The 16,798-nt window shown below is 42.0% G+C and overlaps 1 protein-coding gene across 1 annotated transcript in view; it reads right to left on the reverse strand.

The window, feature by feature from the left end:
• Positions 1 to 16,798, reverse strand: part of NUB1 (negative regulator of ubiquitin like proteins 1) — an 87,971-nt gene that overhangs the window by 39,145 nt on the left and 32,028 nt on the right. Inside the window, exons 6-8 of the mRNA XM_089673120.1 lie at positions 11,212 to 11,406; positions 8,035 to 8,123; positions 2,375 to 2,481 (exon numbers count right to left, since the gene is read on the reverse strand). Of these exons, the coding sequence (XP_089529246.1) occupies positions 2,375 to 2,481; positions 8,035 to 8,123; positions 11,212 to 11,406 (391 nt within the window). The remainder of the gene's footprint in view (positions 1 to 2,374; positions 2,482 to 8,034; positions 8,124 to 11,211; positions 11,407 to 16,798) is intronic.

The following is a 16,798-nucleotide window of genomic DNA, read 5'->3' on the forward strand; positions in this document are numbered from 1 at the left end:
TAGCTCAGTGTTTCTCATTCCTTTATTAGTCAAGACACCCTTTAAAATTATGGATAATCTCAAGGTACCCTTTAAAATTCTGCACAATCTCAAGGCATTCCAATCTAAAATGTAAAAAACTATTCCACACATCGAGTACGCCCAACGTTAGAGGCGATTTATTCTTCCAAAGCAAACTACACCTTTGCACACTGGAACCAACTAGTATTCCAGTGTGTCTCTCCCATTTTCTCTCCTTCAGTCTGCTAATGTGACCCCAATGCTCACGGAGCGGGGCAGGGGAGAGCCAAACAAGGATGATGTGCATTCACCCAACGTCCTCCTTATCAATTGATGATGTCATTGGTTGTTAAGATTCTGGCAGGTAGAAGGTCATAAAAGTGCACAATGAAAACCTGTGACTTTGTGTACTAAAAGGCAGGATTGATCCACCTGCTGGCTTGTATACAATTTTTGGGCATTTTGCCAAGGCACCCCTGAAGAAGCCTGAAGGCACCCAAGTTGAGAAAGGCTGATTTAGCCACTAGTATATAGGAATTTAAATTTAATTAATTCAATAACAAGCGTAGGAGCTATTAAGATGTAGATGCTTGATTAGTGCATTTAGGACCAATAAATACCATATCTTCGGTGATTCCTTTAACAATGTCTATTTTTGCATCATCCAGTACTTCATGAATGATTGACACCAGCTCTGTTGTCATTAAAAATAAATGTGTAATTATACTGGGAAAAGGATGCTGCTGGTGCAGAGCAAACCTCTTTAATCCTCAAGAGGTCATTTAGGGCTTTTCCCCCACTTTTTCTCATCCAAACATCATAGCATCGCAGTGATTTTCACACATAGGGGTTGTCTAGAATAACAAATACCACAAACATTTATCAGCCTCCTAGCTATTATGTCACACAGCCCTGTCAATTTGTCCTTACAACAGAGCTGCCTCAGTCTCTCAGCTGACTGGTTCCATCAGTCATTAGACTGGAATACATACAGACTTCTACTAACTTATCATAGACTACACATAGAATACCTCTTCACAATCTTTCATTCTCAGACGTCAATCTGGCTCGGAGTCCTCTCTGTGTTGATCAGACAGGCCTGGTCCTTCGTTCCCCTCATGTCAGGCTTCACAGAGGAGCAAAGCCTAATGCAGGCCATACATGGGTTGAATTCTGAACACATTTTATTTAGAAAATTGGAAATTTCGTGTGGTTTGTAATCCGATGCCACCATTCGAAATTCGACCAACCAGGCAGAATTTCACCTCATGTTGCTACAGAAAAGAATTTTCGTGGCCAAGAATGTTTTTTTTTCTTTCCAGGTCACAGCTCATGCTCATTTATTTTTCAATTACATTTCTCGCACAATTCTCCCATTATTGATTAGAAATTCGCTTGTTTTTAAAAAAAACGTACAACATGTACAATCCCTCAAATTTGATGGTCACTCGAAAATTGGCCTTTGCTGTGGCCCACAAATGTTGCGAAATTCAAACGAAAATTCTTAGAAAAGATTTTCGAAAGAAAATTATTTTGGAATTCAACCTATGTATGGTTGGCTTAACTAGAGAATATCTGTCTCCTATCTACCTTTAGGCAGTAATAGACCTTTCATCTGTCACACTCCTTTTCTCCTTTTTGCTCAAAAGGAATAACAAGGTTGTATTGAACATCTGTATGTATGAGTGTAGCTTGGATTTGATGTTTAACTTGAAACTGCTGTTGTGAAACAGAAAAATAAGACAAGGCAAGAATCAACCATTCCCCCCCCCCCCCCAAACAAATTATTTCTACTAATCGTTCAAAATTTTCGAGCACATTAGAAATGCTTGCATATGTTAAAATGCATATTTAACACTCAACTACTTGTCTCTCCTGGACAACTTAAACTACCTAGATCTTGTGAGGGACTCTGTTTGCATCTATTATATATATATATATATATATATATATTTGTATTAATATTACTCCACTATATGCCGCTCAGATAAAAGAAAATGCAAGGTGAAATACCATATACCTGTACTGGTTCTCAAGTTAAATATTCATGAACTGTATTACTTGCTCTATTATGTCAGGTAGATCAATGTTTTCATTTTACTTGTACCTTAAATGGTTAAAATTCCCACTAGATAAACTGAATTATATCTGAGTGCAATCTATCCAACATAATGCAAATGTCAAAGAAATGGTTATAAAAATCAACAGACCCCTAAAGACCTTTATAGTCCACTGGTGAGAGTTGTCACATGTTTAAATTTTTTTCAGGCTTCTTTCAACTCAGAGGGGATTTAGCCTCTATGCAGGGAAAAAAAAATAAAATAAAAAGAGGCCCTGTAACCTTGTAAACAGATAAGGATGAATCAGCCCTTACCAGAAGTGCTTGTCTGCATCCAGCAGGAACGGCAGTGCTAAAGCATACTCTGTTCTCTTCAAGAATGCTCTTCCCCGTTCATGATAGCCCATCGCCAGCATGAGAGCCTGCAGACACAAATCCAAGCAACGGAACAGTCAGAAACGTTCATAATTACACCAGGGATTCTGTGGCAGGAAAACTGGATCAAAGATCACAGAGATGAGTCTCTAGAGAGCCATTTTCAACCATCACCCAAATTGTAGCGATAGGAACTTGCCAGCTTTGAGATCTGACATAGTATGAGTCATTAAATGTCCATACTTTCCAAACTGAGGTTATGGATGTCAGGCAGACCTTTCATAATATGAAATGACAGTAAGCAGAGTACACTAATGATGTGTAAATAAAAAAGTATGGCAATCCAAACGCCAGATGTTTGCAATGTGGCAAATGAATGTTACTTCTGGACATGTTCAGCAAGCTGAAACATGGGATAGTCTGACCTTGGAGGCCACTCCGTTCTGGAGCGTGAGGAACTTCCAGTCATTGTGCTTGACACAAGCCGATCATGACTTGCAAATGAGTAACAATGGCTCTCTGTCTTAGGCCTTGTTTGCGCAGTCTTCTACTTGCATGAGAGCAGGGTGTACATTTGCAAAGCCCCAAGCAGCTTTGTTAAACCCTTTAATAGAAAATGTCAATTCCAAAACAGGAATGTTTAACACAGATCCTAATGGAAGTGATGACTGTCACATTATTCAAGCTGCTAGCAGGCTTCAGTAGGTTTTCAACAAGATCCACATATTGCTGAAGCCTACTGAAAAATACTGGCAGATTGTTTAAAGTGACTGTTATCACTCTCATTAGGATCCATGTTTAAAATTAGGGATGCACCAAAATTTTGGCCACCGAAACATATCGGCCGAAAATAGCCCTATCAGCATGCTGCCGATAGGAATAATTTAGCCGATACAGGAGAGTGTGTGTACTGCAGATGTGAGGGAAAGGCAGGAGAGGAGCAGTGTATACAGTGACTAGCTGTTGCTATATGTCAGTGCCGGTTTTTAAATGTAATTACTGGCTTTTTATTTTTTTCTTCACTATAGCTCACAGAATTAGCTGTCACTTTCCACCCAGCTAAAAGAAACAAGTTTCTTTTTAGTTTATTTCCCCGAAGTAAAAGAAACAGTTTGCTTTAGCTCTGGGGAAAGTGACATCTAATTCTGTGAGTCATAGTGAAGAAAAAAAAAAGCCGGCAATTGCATTTACCAGGCACCGACATATAGTGATAGCCAGTGAGGGAGCCTTTATGTATACACTGCTACCTCACTGTGTACACTGCTCCTCTCCTGCCCCCTCCACTCTACAAAGAGGACCTGTCACTCATATGCTATCACATAGGGGACTATTGGTATCCTATGTGATAGCAATAAAATCATAAGTTTAAAAAAAAAAAAAAATTATTTATATATATATATATATATACACACACATACATGAAAGTATATATGGTGTTGGTTTGGTTTTCGGCCACATGCATTCTGAATTTTCGGTTTCGGTACCAGAATTTTATTTTCGGTGAACCACTACTTAAAATGGTTGTAAACCTCAGACATGAAGCATCAACGAAGCATATCCCTCTAGTGTACTTCTCTCTGCTGCCTTGTTCTTCCACTATCAGCATGAATCCCTTCTGACAAAAAGGTGAACTTATCCTTTAACATATTGCATCGACACAATTTGTGATGAGATCTCCAGTGTCAAGCTTCCTTCTCTAACCAACATACCAGGCCCAACACCAAACTCTACACTCTCCTCCTTCGACCCCGTTACCATCAAGGAAGTTACCGAACTCCTTTCCAAGGCCTATTTCACCACCTGTCCCCTGGATCCTGTCCCCTCATGACTGTTGCAGCCTCCTTCCTGCTCTATCCTAAACACTCTAACCGACATCTTCAACCTCTCACTCTCCATGGGCACCTTTCCCTCCCCACTCAAACATGCACTAGTTACCCCCATCCTCAAAAAACCCTCGCTGGACCCCACCTGTTTGAATAACTTAAGACCCATCTCCCTGCTCCCGTTTGCCTCCAAGCTTCTTGAGTGCCTTGTTCACAACCGTATAAACTGCTACCTCACCGACAACAACCTTCTTGATCCCCGACAGTCTGGCTTCCGCCCACAACATTCCACAGAAACTGCCCTACTAAAACTCACAAATGACCTACTAACTGCTAAAACCAACGGCCACTACTCCATACTCATACTCCTTGACCTTTCCGCTGCCTTTGACACAGTCGACCACCCGCTCCTCCTCAGTAAACTCCACTCCATCGGCCTCCGTGACTCTGCTCTCTCTTGGTTCTCCTCTTACCTTTCTCAGCACACTTTCAGTGTCACATACAACTCCTCCTCTTCCTCTTTTGGTTGGGGTACCCCAAGGTTCTGTTCTTGGGCCCCTCCTTTTCTCTCTCGCTATACCTCCTCCCTGGGCCAACTGATAACCTCCCATGGCTTCCAATACCACCTCTATGCTGATGACACCCAAATCTATCTCTCCACTCCCCAGCTCACCCCCTCAATCTCCTCACGTATCACAAATCTACTAAGCGACATATCAGCATGGATGTCACATCACTACCTTAAACTCAATCTTTTAAAAACTGAGCTTGTAATATTTCCTCCTCCCTGATCCCCCACTCATGACTTTACCATTAAGATCAACAGCACAACCATTGGTCCATCCCCTCATGCCAGGGTGCTAGGTGTAATCCTAGACTCTGACCTCTCCTTTGGGCTCCACATCTGCTCACTGGCTAATTCCTGCCGCCTCAACCTCCGGAACATTTCCAAAATCCGCCCCTTCCTGACCAATAACACCACAAAACAACTTATCCACGCCTTGGTTATATCCCGCCTCGATTACTGCAACTCCCTCCTCACTGGTCTACCGTTACACAGGCTACCCCCCTTCAGTCTATTATGAATGCTGCTGCTAGACTCATACACCTTACCAACCGATCAGCGACTGCTGACCCTCTCTGCCAATCCCTCCACTGACTTCCACTAACCCAACGTATAAATTTCAAAATACGAACCACAGCTTACAAAACCATCCACAACAGTGCCCCTAGCTACATCACCAACCTCATCCACAGATACCACCCAAATCGCCCACTCCGCTCCTCCCATGATATCCTCCTCTCTAGCTCCCTCATCACCTCCTCCCACGCTCGCCTCCAGGACTTCTCCAGAGCCTCTCCCATCCTCTGGAACTCCCTACCACAGCATATCCGGTCAGCCCCCACCCTGTCTGCCTTTAGGCGATCTTTGAAAACTCACTTCTTCAGGGAATCCTACCCCACCACCACCTAAGAACTGTACTTGAATCACCTCCGCCAGATCATCCCCCGCAGTTATCACCTTTTGTATCACCTCACTCTTCCTTTAGATTGTAAGCTCCACGAGCCAGGCCCTCATATTCCTTCTGTACTGAAATGTATTGTAATTGTACTGTCTCCCTTATCTTGTAAAGCGCTGCGCAAACTGTTGGCGCTATATAAATCCTGTATAATAATAATAATATTGCAGTTTACGAGTCCTTGGCTGGTGGAAAATGCTGCACTGCCACTATATCATAGCTTTGTACTTTGGTCCTTACTATAGCTTTTAAAAAAACAAAAACTTAGCCCAACAATACAGTAGACATTCTTGTTGCTTCCCAAGACCAGAAAATCATGACCCTTCCAACAAAACCAGGACAGCTCACAGGTATCCTTTACTCTTATTTAAAGAAGAACTCCAGTACTTACCACTGTATTTAAAAGGTGCTGGATTACATTGGGTTAAGGCATTGTGCACTTATCTCTTCTATTTACAACTGACAGTTTTACTGAGCTCCATGAATACAATATCACTATATTCCTGGTGTTCTGACAGAGATGCAGTGGCTGGGTGCCTACCTGCCCCTCCTTTGCCCTGTTTATTCACAGAAGGCTTTGTATTCTATGAATGGGTTCACATAATACAAAGCATTCTGTGATTACGTAGAGAAGAGGCGCGGGCAGAGTGGCTGCACAACACTCTGCAGCTTCTGTATCTGAGACCCTAACATGCAGTGTTGGAGTATAGTAAAAGCTATACTCGTGGCACTAAATACAAATAATTAATTAAATCAAAAGTGATGTTCACAAGGTTTCATACACCACTGAAAGCCAGCACATTTGAAATAGAGAGGTATTTCATGGAGTTCTTCTGTAATTTATTCACATTTCATGTCTGAGGTTTACAGCCACTTTAACATTACTGCACGTTATTGATGAATGTAGAGTATAAACCACCAAAAACAGTTATTAAAGCCTACGTTTAGTCAAAAATGACAGAAAGATAAAAATAAAATAAGCACAAGGGAAATCACATACTATAAATGCGGCGTGTCCCTTCTGCTGCTGGCTCCTGCTTTAGTTGAAATCTTCTGACCTACAAAGCCATTCACAATGCCGCCCCAAACTACCTAACTGACCTGATACCCAAATACCACCCTACCCATGCCCTTCGCTCCTCACACTAGCAAACTTCAGACGGGCCCGGACATGTACTGGCTTAAGCAGGGGGACACGTCTGGCACTGCAGGATCTGAGTCCCTGGTGGAGTAGTGTGTTACTGATGGTAGCCTTTGTTACGTTGGTCCCAGCTCTCTGCAGGTCATTCACTAGGTCCCCTGTGTGGTCCTGGGATTTTTGCTCACCGTTCTTGTGATCATTTTAACCCCATGGGGTGAGATCTTGCGTGGAGCCCCAGATCGAGGGAGATTATCAGTGGTCTTGTATGTCTTCCATTTTCTAATTTTTGCTCCACAGTTGATTTGTTCACACCAAGCTGCTTCCCTATTGCAGATTCAGTCTTCCCAGCCTGGTGCAGGTCTACAATTTTGTTTCTGGTGTCCTTCGACAGCTCTTTGGTCTTCACCATAGTGGAATTTGGAGTGTGACTGTTTGAGGTTGTGGACAGGTGTCTTTTATACTGATAACAAGTTCAAACAGGTGCCATTGATACAGGTAATGAGTGCAGGACAGAGGAGCCTCTTAAAGAAGAAGGTACAGGTCTGTGAGAGCCAGAAATCTTGCTTGTTTGTAGGTGACCAAATACTTATTTTCCACCATAATTTGCAAATAAATTCTTTCCAAATCAGCCAATGTGATTGTCTGGATTTTTTTTCTCATTTTGTCTCTCATAGTTGAGGTCTACCTATGATGCCAATTACAGGCCTCTCTCATCTTTTTAAGTGGGAGAACTTGCACAATTGGTGGCTGACTAAATACTTTTTTGCCCCACTGTATGGCCTTTTACAAAATTTGTTTTACATATCTGGGGTTTATGCATTATTTGCACAGTTATTTTTGTATAGCTGTGAACTTGGCATGAATTTGTGATTCGTGATATTTGAACAATACTTATGCACTTGTAATTTATTTTATGTATGATTTATTCAAATTTGTTAAATCTACTGTATGTTTCTCATTTGTACAGGTCAATGAATATACAGTTAATACATGCACTTAATTCTTGTGGGGACTGTTATATAAATTGCAGCTAGACAAAGGTGCTGTGTTATCTTTTAGCGCTGGACGTTTTTGGTTTTTAAAAACGAATAGTCGTCTGATACCATAATATTCTACCTTTTTCGCAGCTTTAGGCATATTGATTGAGCGTCCTGTTTGATTTGCAATTTCCAGGTATGGTACTGTATCTGGATCCAAGCTCTCACCTGTAGGAAAACATCATTTGGGATTTAGGGTTAGGTTAACTGATTTCTATGTAAAACACAGCAAGGTCAAAATCCTTACAGCTGGTTATAGATGTAAATGACAGTGAGATATCTGCCCATCCTCTGTAGCCCAAAAACATACTTGGGTGTGGAGGAGCAAATAAATGATTGCATTGTTCCAACAGCCATGATTTAGAAATTTTAAGAGACTTTGATATTGAACTTGGTTAAATTGACACTAAGCTGTGCTTTAAAAAAAAACAACATCTATTCAAGTATTTATTCCTAACTCAAAAAAAGTCTCTCCTATTGCTCTCAGGCTCCTCCAAATCTCTATTTTTTTTATTTTTGCTACTGTAATCCGACTTCCTGTTAGAGGGTGGCTACGTTCATTCTCCATGGTCCCACTATACGTAGGAATGTAACCACTCTCTGTTGCTTGCGCTCATGATGGACTATGGGATTTGATGTGTATATAGTGCACATGACCATTATTAATGGCACCGCACAACTGAAGTGAGGGGGAAAAGGAGAGGTTTAGCAGCCATTAAAAGGCAAAAAACACAGTAAGAAACAATTTCATGAAAAATGTATTACAGGGCAGTTAAGTAGTGGATGTGCATGGAAGAGACTGCAACAGATTTTTGTTCCAGCAATGCAGCCAAAGTGTCGGATGCCTGTTTCCCCAGCCGCATGTTGGTTGGTTGGGTTGAAGAAAAAGCCAGGCAAGGGACACAGGCATCCTGCAACTCCCGGAGGATTCGCACAGCCTATTGCATTTTTTTGGTCAAGTTGCTGGGCAACAGAAGGAACTGAGTACCGTTTACTTTTGGAATTTTGGCTTAAAGTATTACTAAACCCATGACCCTGCATTCACTATATCATTTTAGTAAATCTAAACTGCTAAATACCTTTTCTCATCAGCAGTATATAGCAGTCTTTTGACATCTATCGTTGTCTAGCAGAGCACTGGTTAAAGCTTTTAGGAGTTTTCATTCTCCCCTGACTGTCCTATGAGACTGCATAGCCCCTGACTCTCTGTCTGGACAGCGCTGACTGGCTGATCACATGCACTCTCCCAAGAAAAAAAAAAAAAAAACATCTAGCAGTACACACAAAACTGAGCATAAGCAGCTTGCCCCCAAGGCTCTGTCCTATCAGCAGATAGATTGGGGACAATAGAATAAGGGGAGGATCAGAGAAGACAGGATCAAACATCCTTTTTACACAATGCAGAGGATTAACCCCTTAGGTTCAACGGTGAGTATAACAAGCATGCTTCACTGCATATACAGACTGATTTTACTGTTGTGGGTTTAGTAACACTTTACCCTAGATTCACGCCTAAGCGTTTTCCACAGTGTTTTGCAGAAACGCACTACAGTCCATTTAACATGATTTCCTATGGGACAGGTTCACATCTCCACGTTTTCACCCGATGCAGTTTTTGGAAAGAGCCAGGAACTATTTTAAACACAAAATGTTGCGGTTTTTGTTTCTATAGACTTCAATGGAAATGCTGCAGAAAAGCATGCAAAGCGTTACTGATGCGTTTTGATGTGTTTTGTGTGTTTTAAATCTGCCTAGCAACAAAAAAAAAAGCATCAAAAACGTGGGAAAAAACACATCAAAAACGCAGTACAAAAACGAATCAAACGCAAACTGCATAGGTATGAATCTGCAGTTAAGGAGAGTTCAGCTTGAAGTGCAGCTTTTACTAGAAGCGATATGGACATTGGGGAACAGAAACGTTTTAAAGGGATCACATAGACAAACTTTCCAAGTGAACAAATACTAAACAAACATGTCTAGTGAATAAACAGCATGTCTCTTTTCTGTATAGTAAAAAAAAAAAAATAATTTTTAACTCCTAAAAGGTGACTGGTGAGTAAACAGGATGTTAAAAGATTGGGTGCGAAGAAAAACTGCTTAGTAAGCTGACGATTTCTAAATATTTCATTAATTGCCTTCTTATGTTGGAAACATTCACATGAACAAATACCGGAGTATTTCTGAGTGATAATATAGCAAATCATCCTTTTAGAACTGATGGTAATATATTACCCCTGGTTCACATCTGTGCGGGTGGTGCCACTGCGGATCCACACAAAAATCCGTGCAGCCGAATCACCCGCACAGAGGAATGCGGACCCAAGGGCAGGTGCCATTACTTCTAATGGAACGCCGCCCACACTGGAAATCGCAACTGTACTGGGAACGGAGGTACCCGTGCGGGCTGCGTTTTCTGAAGAAGTTCAGGGACTTCTTCTCTGCGTGTCCTGGGGGGCACGGGAGTCCATTCAAATGAATGGGCTCTCATGCCTGCGCAAAACGCGGCCCGCAGGAACGCGGAGATGTGAACCTAGCCTTAGGTGGTAGGCAGATCTTGGAGAAAAATGCAGGTGGGTTAATTATTTATCAGCTGACTGCTGTTAAGAGGCTGGAATCTCCATATACTACTGATTACATAACTATGCATTGCAACAAATGCATCATTGCCTTTGCAGATGGTGCTTTGGCAAAGGCTGGCAGTCAGATCAAGAACACACAATCCAAACAGCCTTTAATGCCACAGAAAGCTTAAAATCAACCTGTGCTTTATCCACGCAGGGCAAGCAGGAGTTCGATTCCCCCCCTCTCCTCCACTGCAGCACATATTCACTCTTCCTTTGTTTCTGTTCGGATGCTGTGAGCCCCAGATCCCAGGCTGTTCTGATCTGAAGATTACTGGAAATACTTCAAGGTTATGCCTAAAATTTGCAATCCTAACATGCTAACTGCCTTAAAGTGAACCTTTTGCTTTCACCTGTATGGGAAGATTCCCATTATGGACTGGAAACACAGCTGTAGTCCAGGAATGGACTTTACTTTAGATATGCATTTAAAATTCTTAAAGCTATACAAGCTCAGACTCTTCGACAACCAAAAACTGCATGACAACCATTCAAACACAGTGCTGCCATAAAAGCACCATTGCATTTGAAGAGTGTGACTTCATCCGACTCAGCAATGTACTGTAAATAAGAGAAGTGTGATGCGTCCGTGAGAATTCCAGTTAATCTGGACCCTGATGCAAAACAGAACGTACCCCGATCTGCCAGGATTTCCAGCCCTCGTTTTGTACGCATCATCTTCTTCTTCACACTCTCCTGCTTCTGTGCCTCCTCTTCTCGTTCCTTCTCCTCATTGTGGACCCTCTTCCTTGCCTCTTCCTCTGTGTAGCTGAATTCAAGGACCAAAACCTTGGAATTGTGACCAACTCCTTGTTCTTGCAGAGTTTTAGCTAGTAGAAACAGATTTACTCGTGAACCAAAATTCTGTTATTATTGCATATCATCAACAAAGGCTACAAGACATTTTCATTCAATATAGAATCATCTCTATCTAATAGAACAGTATATATCTTAATGTACATTACAATTATAGTGGGCAGCACAGTGGCTAAATGGTTAGCACCTCAACCTGGCAACACTAGGGTCGTCGGTTTCGAATCCCAACCATAGCACTACCTGCCTGGAGTTTGTATGTTCTCCCTGTGCGGGTTTCCTTCGGGTATTCTGGTTTACTCCAAAGACATGCTGGTAGGTTTATTGGCTCCTATCTAAATTGGCCCTAGTATGTATGAATGCGAGTTAGGAACGTTAGATTGTACGCTCCTTGAGGGTTAGGGATTGATGTGAATGTACTTATATATATATATATATATATATATATATTATATATACACACAGTGGGGCAAAAAAGTATTTAGTCAGCCACCAATTGTGCAAGTTCTGCCACTTAAAAAGATGAGAGAGGCCTGTAATTGGTATCATAGGTAGACCTCAACTATGAGAGACAAAATGAGAAAACAAAATCCAGACAATCACATTGGCTGATTTGGAAAGAATTTATTTGCAAATTATGGTGGAAAATAAGTATTTTGTCACCTACAAACAAGCAAGATTTCTGGCTTTCACAGACCTGTACCTTCTTAAGAGGCTCCTCTGTCCTGCACTCATTACCTGTATCAATGGCACCTGTTTGAACTTGTTAGCAGTATAAAAGACAACTGTCCACAACCTCAAACAGTCACACTCCAAACTCCACTATGGTGGAGACCAAAGAGCTGTCGAAGGACACCAGAAACAAAATTGTAGACCTGCACCAGGCTGGGAAGACTGAATCTGCAATAGGCAAGCAGCTTGGTGTGAACAAATCAACTGTTGGAGCAATAATTGGAAAATGGAAGACATACAAGACCACTGATAATCTCCCTCGATCTGGGGCTCCACGCAAGATCTCACCCTGTGGGGTCAAAATGATCACAAGAATGATGAGTAAAAATCCCAGGACCACACGGGGGGACCTAGTGAATGACCTGCATAGAGCTGGGACCAACGTAACAAAGGCTACCATCAGTAACACACTACGCCGCCAGGGACTCAGATCCTGCAGTGCCAGACGTGTCCCCTTGCTTAAGCCAGTACATGTCCGGGCCCGTCTGAAGTTTGCTAGAGAGCATTTGGATGATCCAGAAGAGGATTGGGAGAATGTCATATGGTCAGATGAAACAAAAATAGAACTGTTTGGTAGAAACACAACTCATCGTGTTTGGAGGAGAGAGAATGCTGAGTTGCATCCAAAGAACATTATACCTACTGTGAAGCATGGGGGTGGCAATATCATGCTTTGGGGCTGTTTCTCCGCAAAGGGACCAGGACGACTGATCCATGTACAGAACAGAATGAATGGGGCCATGTATCGTGAGATTTTGAGTGCAAACCTCCTTCCATCAGCAAGGTCATTGAAGATGAAACGTGGCTGGGTCTTCCAACATGACAATGATCCCAAACATACCGCCCGGGCAACGAAGGAGTGGCTTTGTAAGAAGCATTTCAAGGTCCTGGAGTGGCCTAGCCCAGTGGTCGGCAAGCCACGGCTCGCGAGCCACATGCGGCTCTTTACACACTTTAATGCGGCTCTTCTGTGTGCCGGATGCCCGCTCCCCTCCCTCCTCTCGGGCGGCCGCCCCAAAAGTCAGGACTCTGCAGCTAGCCCAGCAATGGGCAAACTACGGCCCGACGGACCTTTTAATCCGGCCCGCGGAGCGTGGCAAACATTGGCTGTCAGAATGTAGGCGGGGCAGCGTGACGAACTCCTCTCCTCTCACAGTCCGCCCTGAAGACCGGAACGGCGCGGGAACACGCCGAGAGGAACGCGCGGAGCAAAGGTAAGTGAATTGACACAATATGGGGAATGAATTACTATAGGGGGGATGAATTACTATAGGGGGGATGAATTACTATATGGGGGATGAATTACTATGGGGGATGAATTACTATATGGGGGACTAATTACTATGGGGGATGAATTACTATATGGGGGATGAATTACTATGGGGGATGAATTACTATGGGGGATGAATTACTATATGGGGGATGAATTACTATATGGGGGATGAATTACTATGGGGGATGAAAATGTGGCTCTCAAAATAAATTTCAATCGTGGTTTTGGCGAGATTTGGCTCAGTTGAAAAAAAAGGTTGCCCACCACTGGCCTAGCCAGTCTCCAGATCTCAACCCCATAGAAAACCTTTGGAGGGAGTTGCAAGTCCGTGTTGCCCAGCGACAGCCCCAAAACATCACTGCTCTAGAGGAGATCTGCATGGAGGAATGGGCCAACATACCAGCAACAGTGTGTGCCAACCTTGTGAAGACTTACAGGAAACGTTTGACCTCTGTCATTGCCAACAAAGGATATATAACAGAGTATTGAGATGAACTTTTGATATTGACCAAATACTTATTTTCCACCATAATTTGCAAATAAATTCTTTCCAAATCAGCCAATGTGATTGTCTGGATTTTTTTTCTCATTTTGTCTCTCATAGTTGAGGTCTACCTATGATGCCAATTACAGGCCTCTCTCATCTTTTTAAGTGGGAGAACTTGCACAATTGGTGGCTGACTAAATACTTTTTTGCCCCACTGTGTGTGTGTGTATATATATATATATATATATAGTTGATGCCTAGGCAGATGTAAAAGACACCACCAATGCATGTAGCTAGGTATTCATTAATACATCTTTAAACATAAATTTTAAATGAAAGCAGTGTAAGCAAACAAATTTGATTTGGAAGGGGCAGGCCTGAGAGCCAATCAGGTGTGTTACATGAAAATGTGCTGACAAGGAACATGCTAATTAAAAGACAGCAGAGAGTGAAAAGGGATGACCTTATCAGTCTGCTGCTGCTCTTGCTGTCTGGTCAGCAAGCTGGGGGTGGAGGGAAGACGGTAATGTATTTCTTCTGCAGTCTTCTGCAATTGCAAGAGAGAAAATGGTGTCATTCTGGGGTGTTGTTAAGGGGGAAAGTAAAGTGGTCTCCTATTCAGTGCCCTATGAAAGGTACCCACACTATGACAGTACACAGGTGTCTCTATGATGCTCCGTGTTATGTCACCCCCGAAATGTATACCTCACATACAGCATAGGTCAGAACAAGGACCCTAGGCTCCTCCTTGATGGTCAGAATTGTGACCTCTGAATACTTTAGTGGTCTGAACCACTGAAACACAATGGATTTATCTGTTGACTTTTTACCTTTCAAATGTGATTTAATGAAAGAAAAAAGGTCTTACACCCATAGTAGATACAATATAGCAAAGTGACAATTAAATAGGCAGGGTCATAAATCCAAGACAACCGGCATCTTTGACTTTTTATCAAGATTATTAAACTTTCTGCATTCTGATCCTTTACACTTTATTCTGATCACTCCAGGGACCCCTTTAAGAGGAACATGTTTATCTTAAGGTCCAGCACTCCAAAAATGTGTTCTTTGTGATTTGGCGCTGTCACATGACACAGCTGAAGGTAACGTAGGACTCGCCATCACTGTGCGCACAGAGCTGCTTAGTACCTGCGCTGTGAAAAGTCTAAATAGGAGAGGTGTGTATAGAGGTATAGAGGATGGGATGTCTGATGGAGGCAGATCTGTAATTTTAGGAACTGGGTGATTGTGTTGAAGGGAGGTGTGTGCTTCTTTTTTGGGGATGGGGGAGATTATTACTGGAGAGAGATTAGTACTGGAAGGAATTTTTTTTTTCTGGGGGGATATGTGGGGTGGTGGGTGTGGGGCGATTAGAGATGAGGGAAGAACTGTGCTGAGAACAAGGTCATAGAAAGAAAGAGTGACAGAGAGATGAACTTATCAGACTGCATCATCTTCTTTTCCAATCACAGTCAGGGAATAGACAAAACCTCACAAACAAAGGAATTTCCCAGCACACTTACCAGGCAGCCTGCAAAACAACCAAAGTGGCTCTGTACACCAGTATGTGGCAAAAACGGAGGGTTTTGTTTGCACACATTAGCAAATATATAAAACAGAAAAGGTTCCCCTTAACCCTCTTGTTTACTATTGTATTGTAACTGTACTGTCTCCCTTTATAAAAAGCGCTGTGCAAACTGTTGCCGATATATAAATCCTGTATAATCATAATTTATATGATAGATCTAATACTGTGTGAGCTGATTTTCATTTTCATTTGTGTTCCCCTTTTTGTTCACACTCATGTTAGGGTTGCCATGAATGGCCTGATGTAACCCCTATACAATGACCCAATGGAACATTTCTAACAGTGTTATTGAAACGCAACCAGACAGTTACTCTGCATTTCACGAGGTGAGAAAAAAGACAGAATTCACTATGCGTTTGAGAACATGCAAGGCTTGGTGGATATCGCTCCACCCATTGTTCTTGGGGAGACCTCTAATATAGAGAATATATAATATAAATAGCCTTGGCCAGAGTTAATCTCCTTGTAAAAGAATGTAAAAACAGTGCTCTAGGAGACTTGCTATTGTTTTGTTCACATTCATCCTATTAAAATAAAATAAATGGCTGCAGTGTCATTCAAAAAAACTGCAAGAAGACATCCCACAGCGCGGCCACAGAGAGGAAGCCAATGCACATCTGCAAGGCATTAATTTTCACCGCAAGGCACTTTTAGTGGCTTAGATATCAGTTACAGGGTTTACAGAGAGAATCCTCCTGCCCCGGCTTTGACAGCACTAATGAATAATGTGTGGAGCAGCTTTATAATCAGTCGGTGCTCAGCTGGAACATATTGGGCTCGGTGACAAGCTTGTGACACGGAGAGCAATGTAGTACAACCAGGTGATGGGAAAGGAGCAGCAGGGGGCTGGAGATGTTAGGCTGAGATGGAAATAGAATATATTATTTCATTTTGTATCAACTAATTCAGTACAAAAGAAAATACTATTGACGGCTCAGGTGAAAAAACGATGGAATAGAAAACTGCAGTACACTTAAATAAAAATGTGACCGACCTTTTCATAGTAATGCACAAATTCACACTGGGCAAGCACCCAGGGATTACTTCTAGGGAAAGATTTAATATTCACTATTAATTTGAACAGCTTGCTAGTTAACCACTTTGGCACTAGAGCAATTTGTTTCTTTTTTGCACACATGTAAAAATCAGCCTTTTTGGCCATAAAATTATTTAAAACCATCAGATAATTATATATTTTCTGAAAACAGAGGTCTTGTAGATAAAAAGTTAGTAGTTGCACTTTTTTATGTTACACGATATTTGCGCAACTGTTTATCAAACGCTTCTTTTCAGGGAAATATTTAATGAAGAAATTTAGTGCACACAAAC

Source organism: Staurois parvus, unplaced genomic scaffold (assembly GCF_062004578.1).
Source record: "Staurois parvus isolate SC_StPar_1 unplaced genomic scaffold, SC_StPar_1.0 ptg000136l, whole genome shotgun sequence".
NCBI classification, from domain to species: Eukaryota; Metazoa; Chordata; class Amphibia; order Anura; family Ranidae; genus Staurois; species Staurois parvus.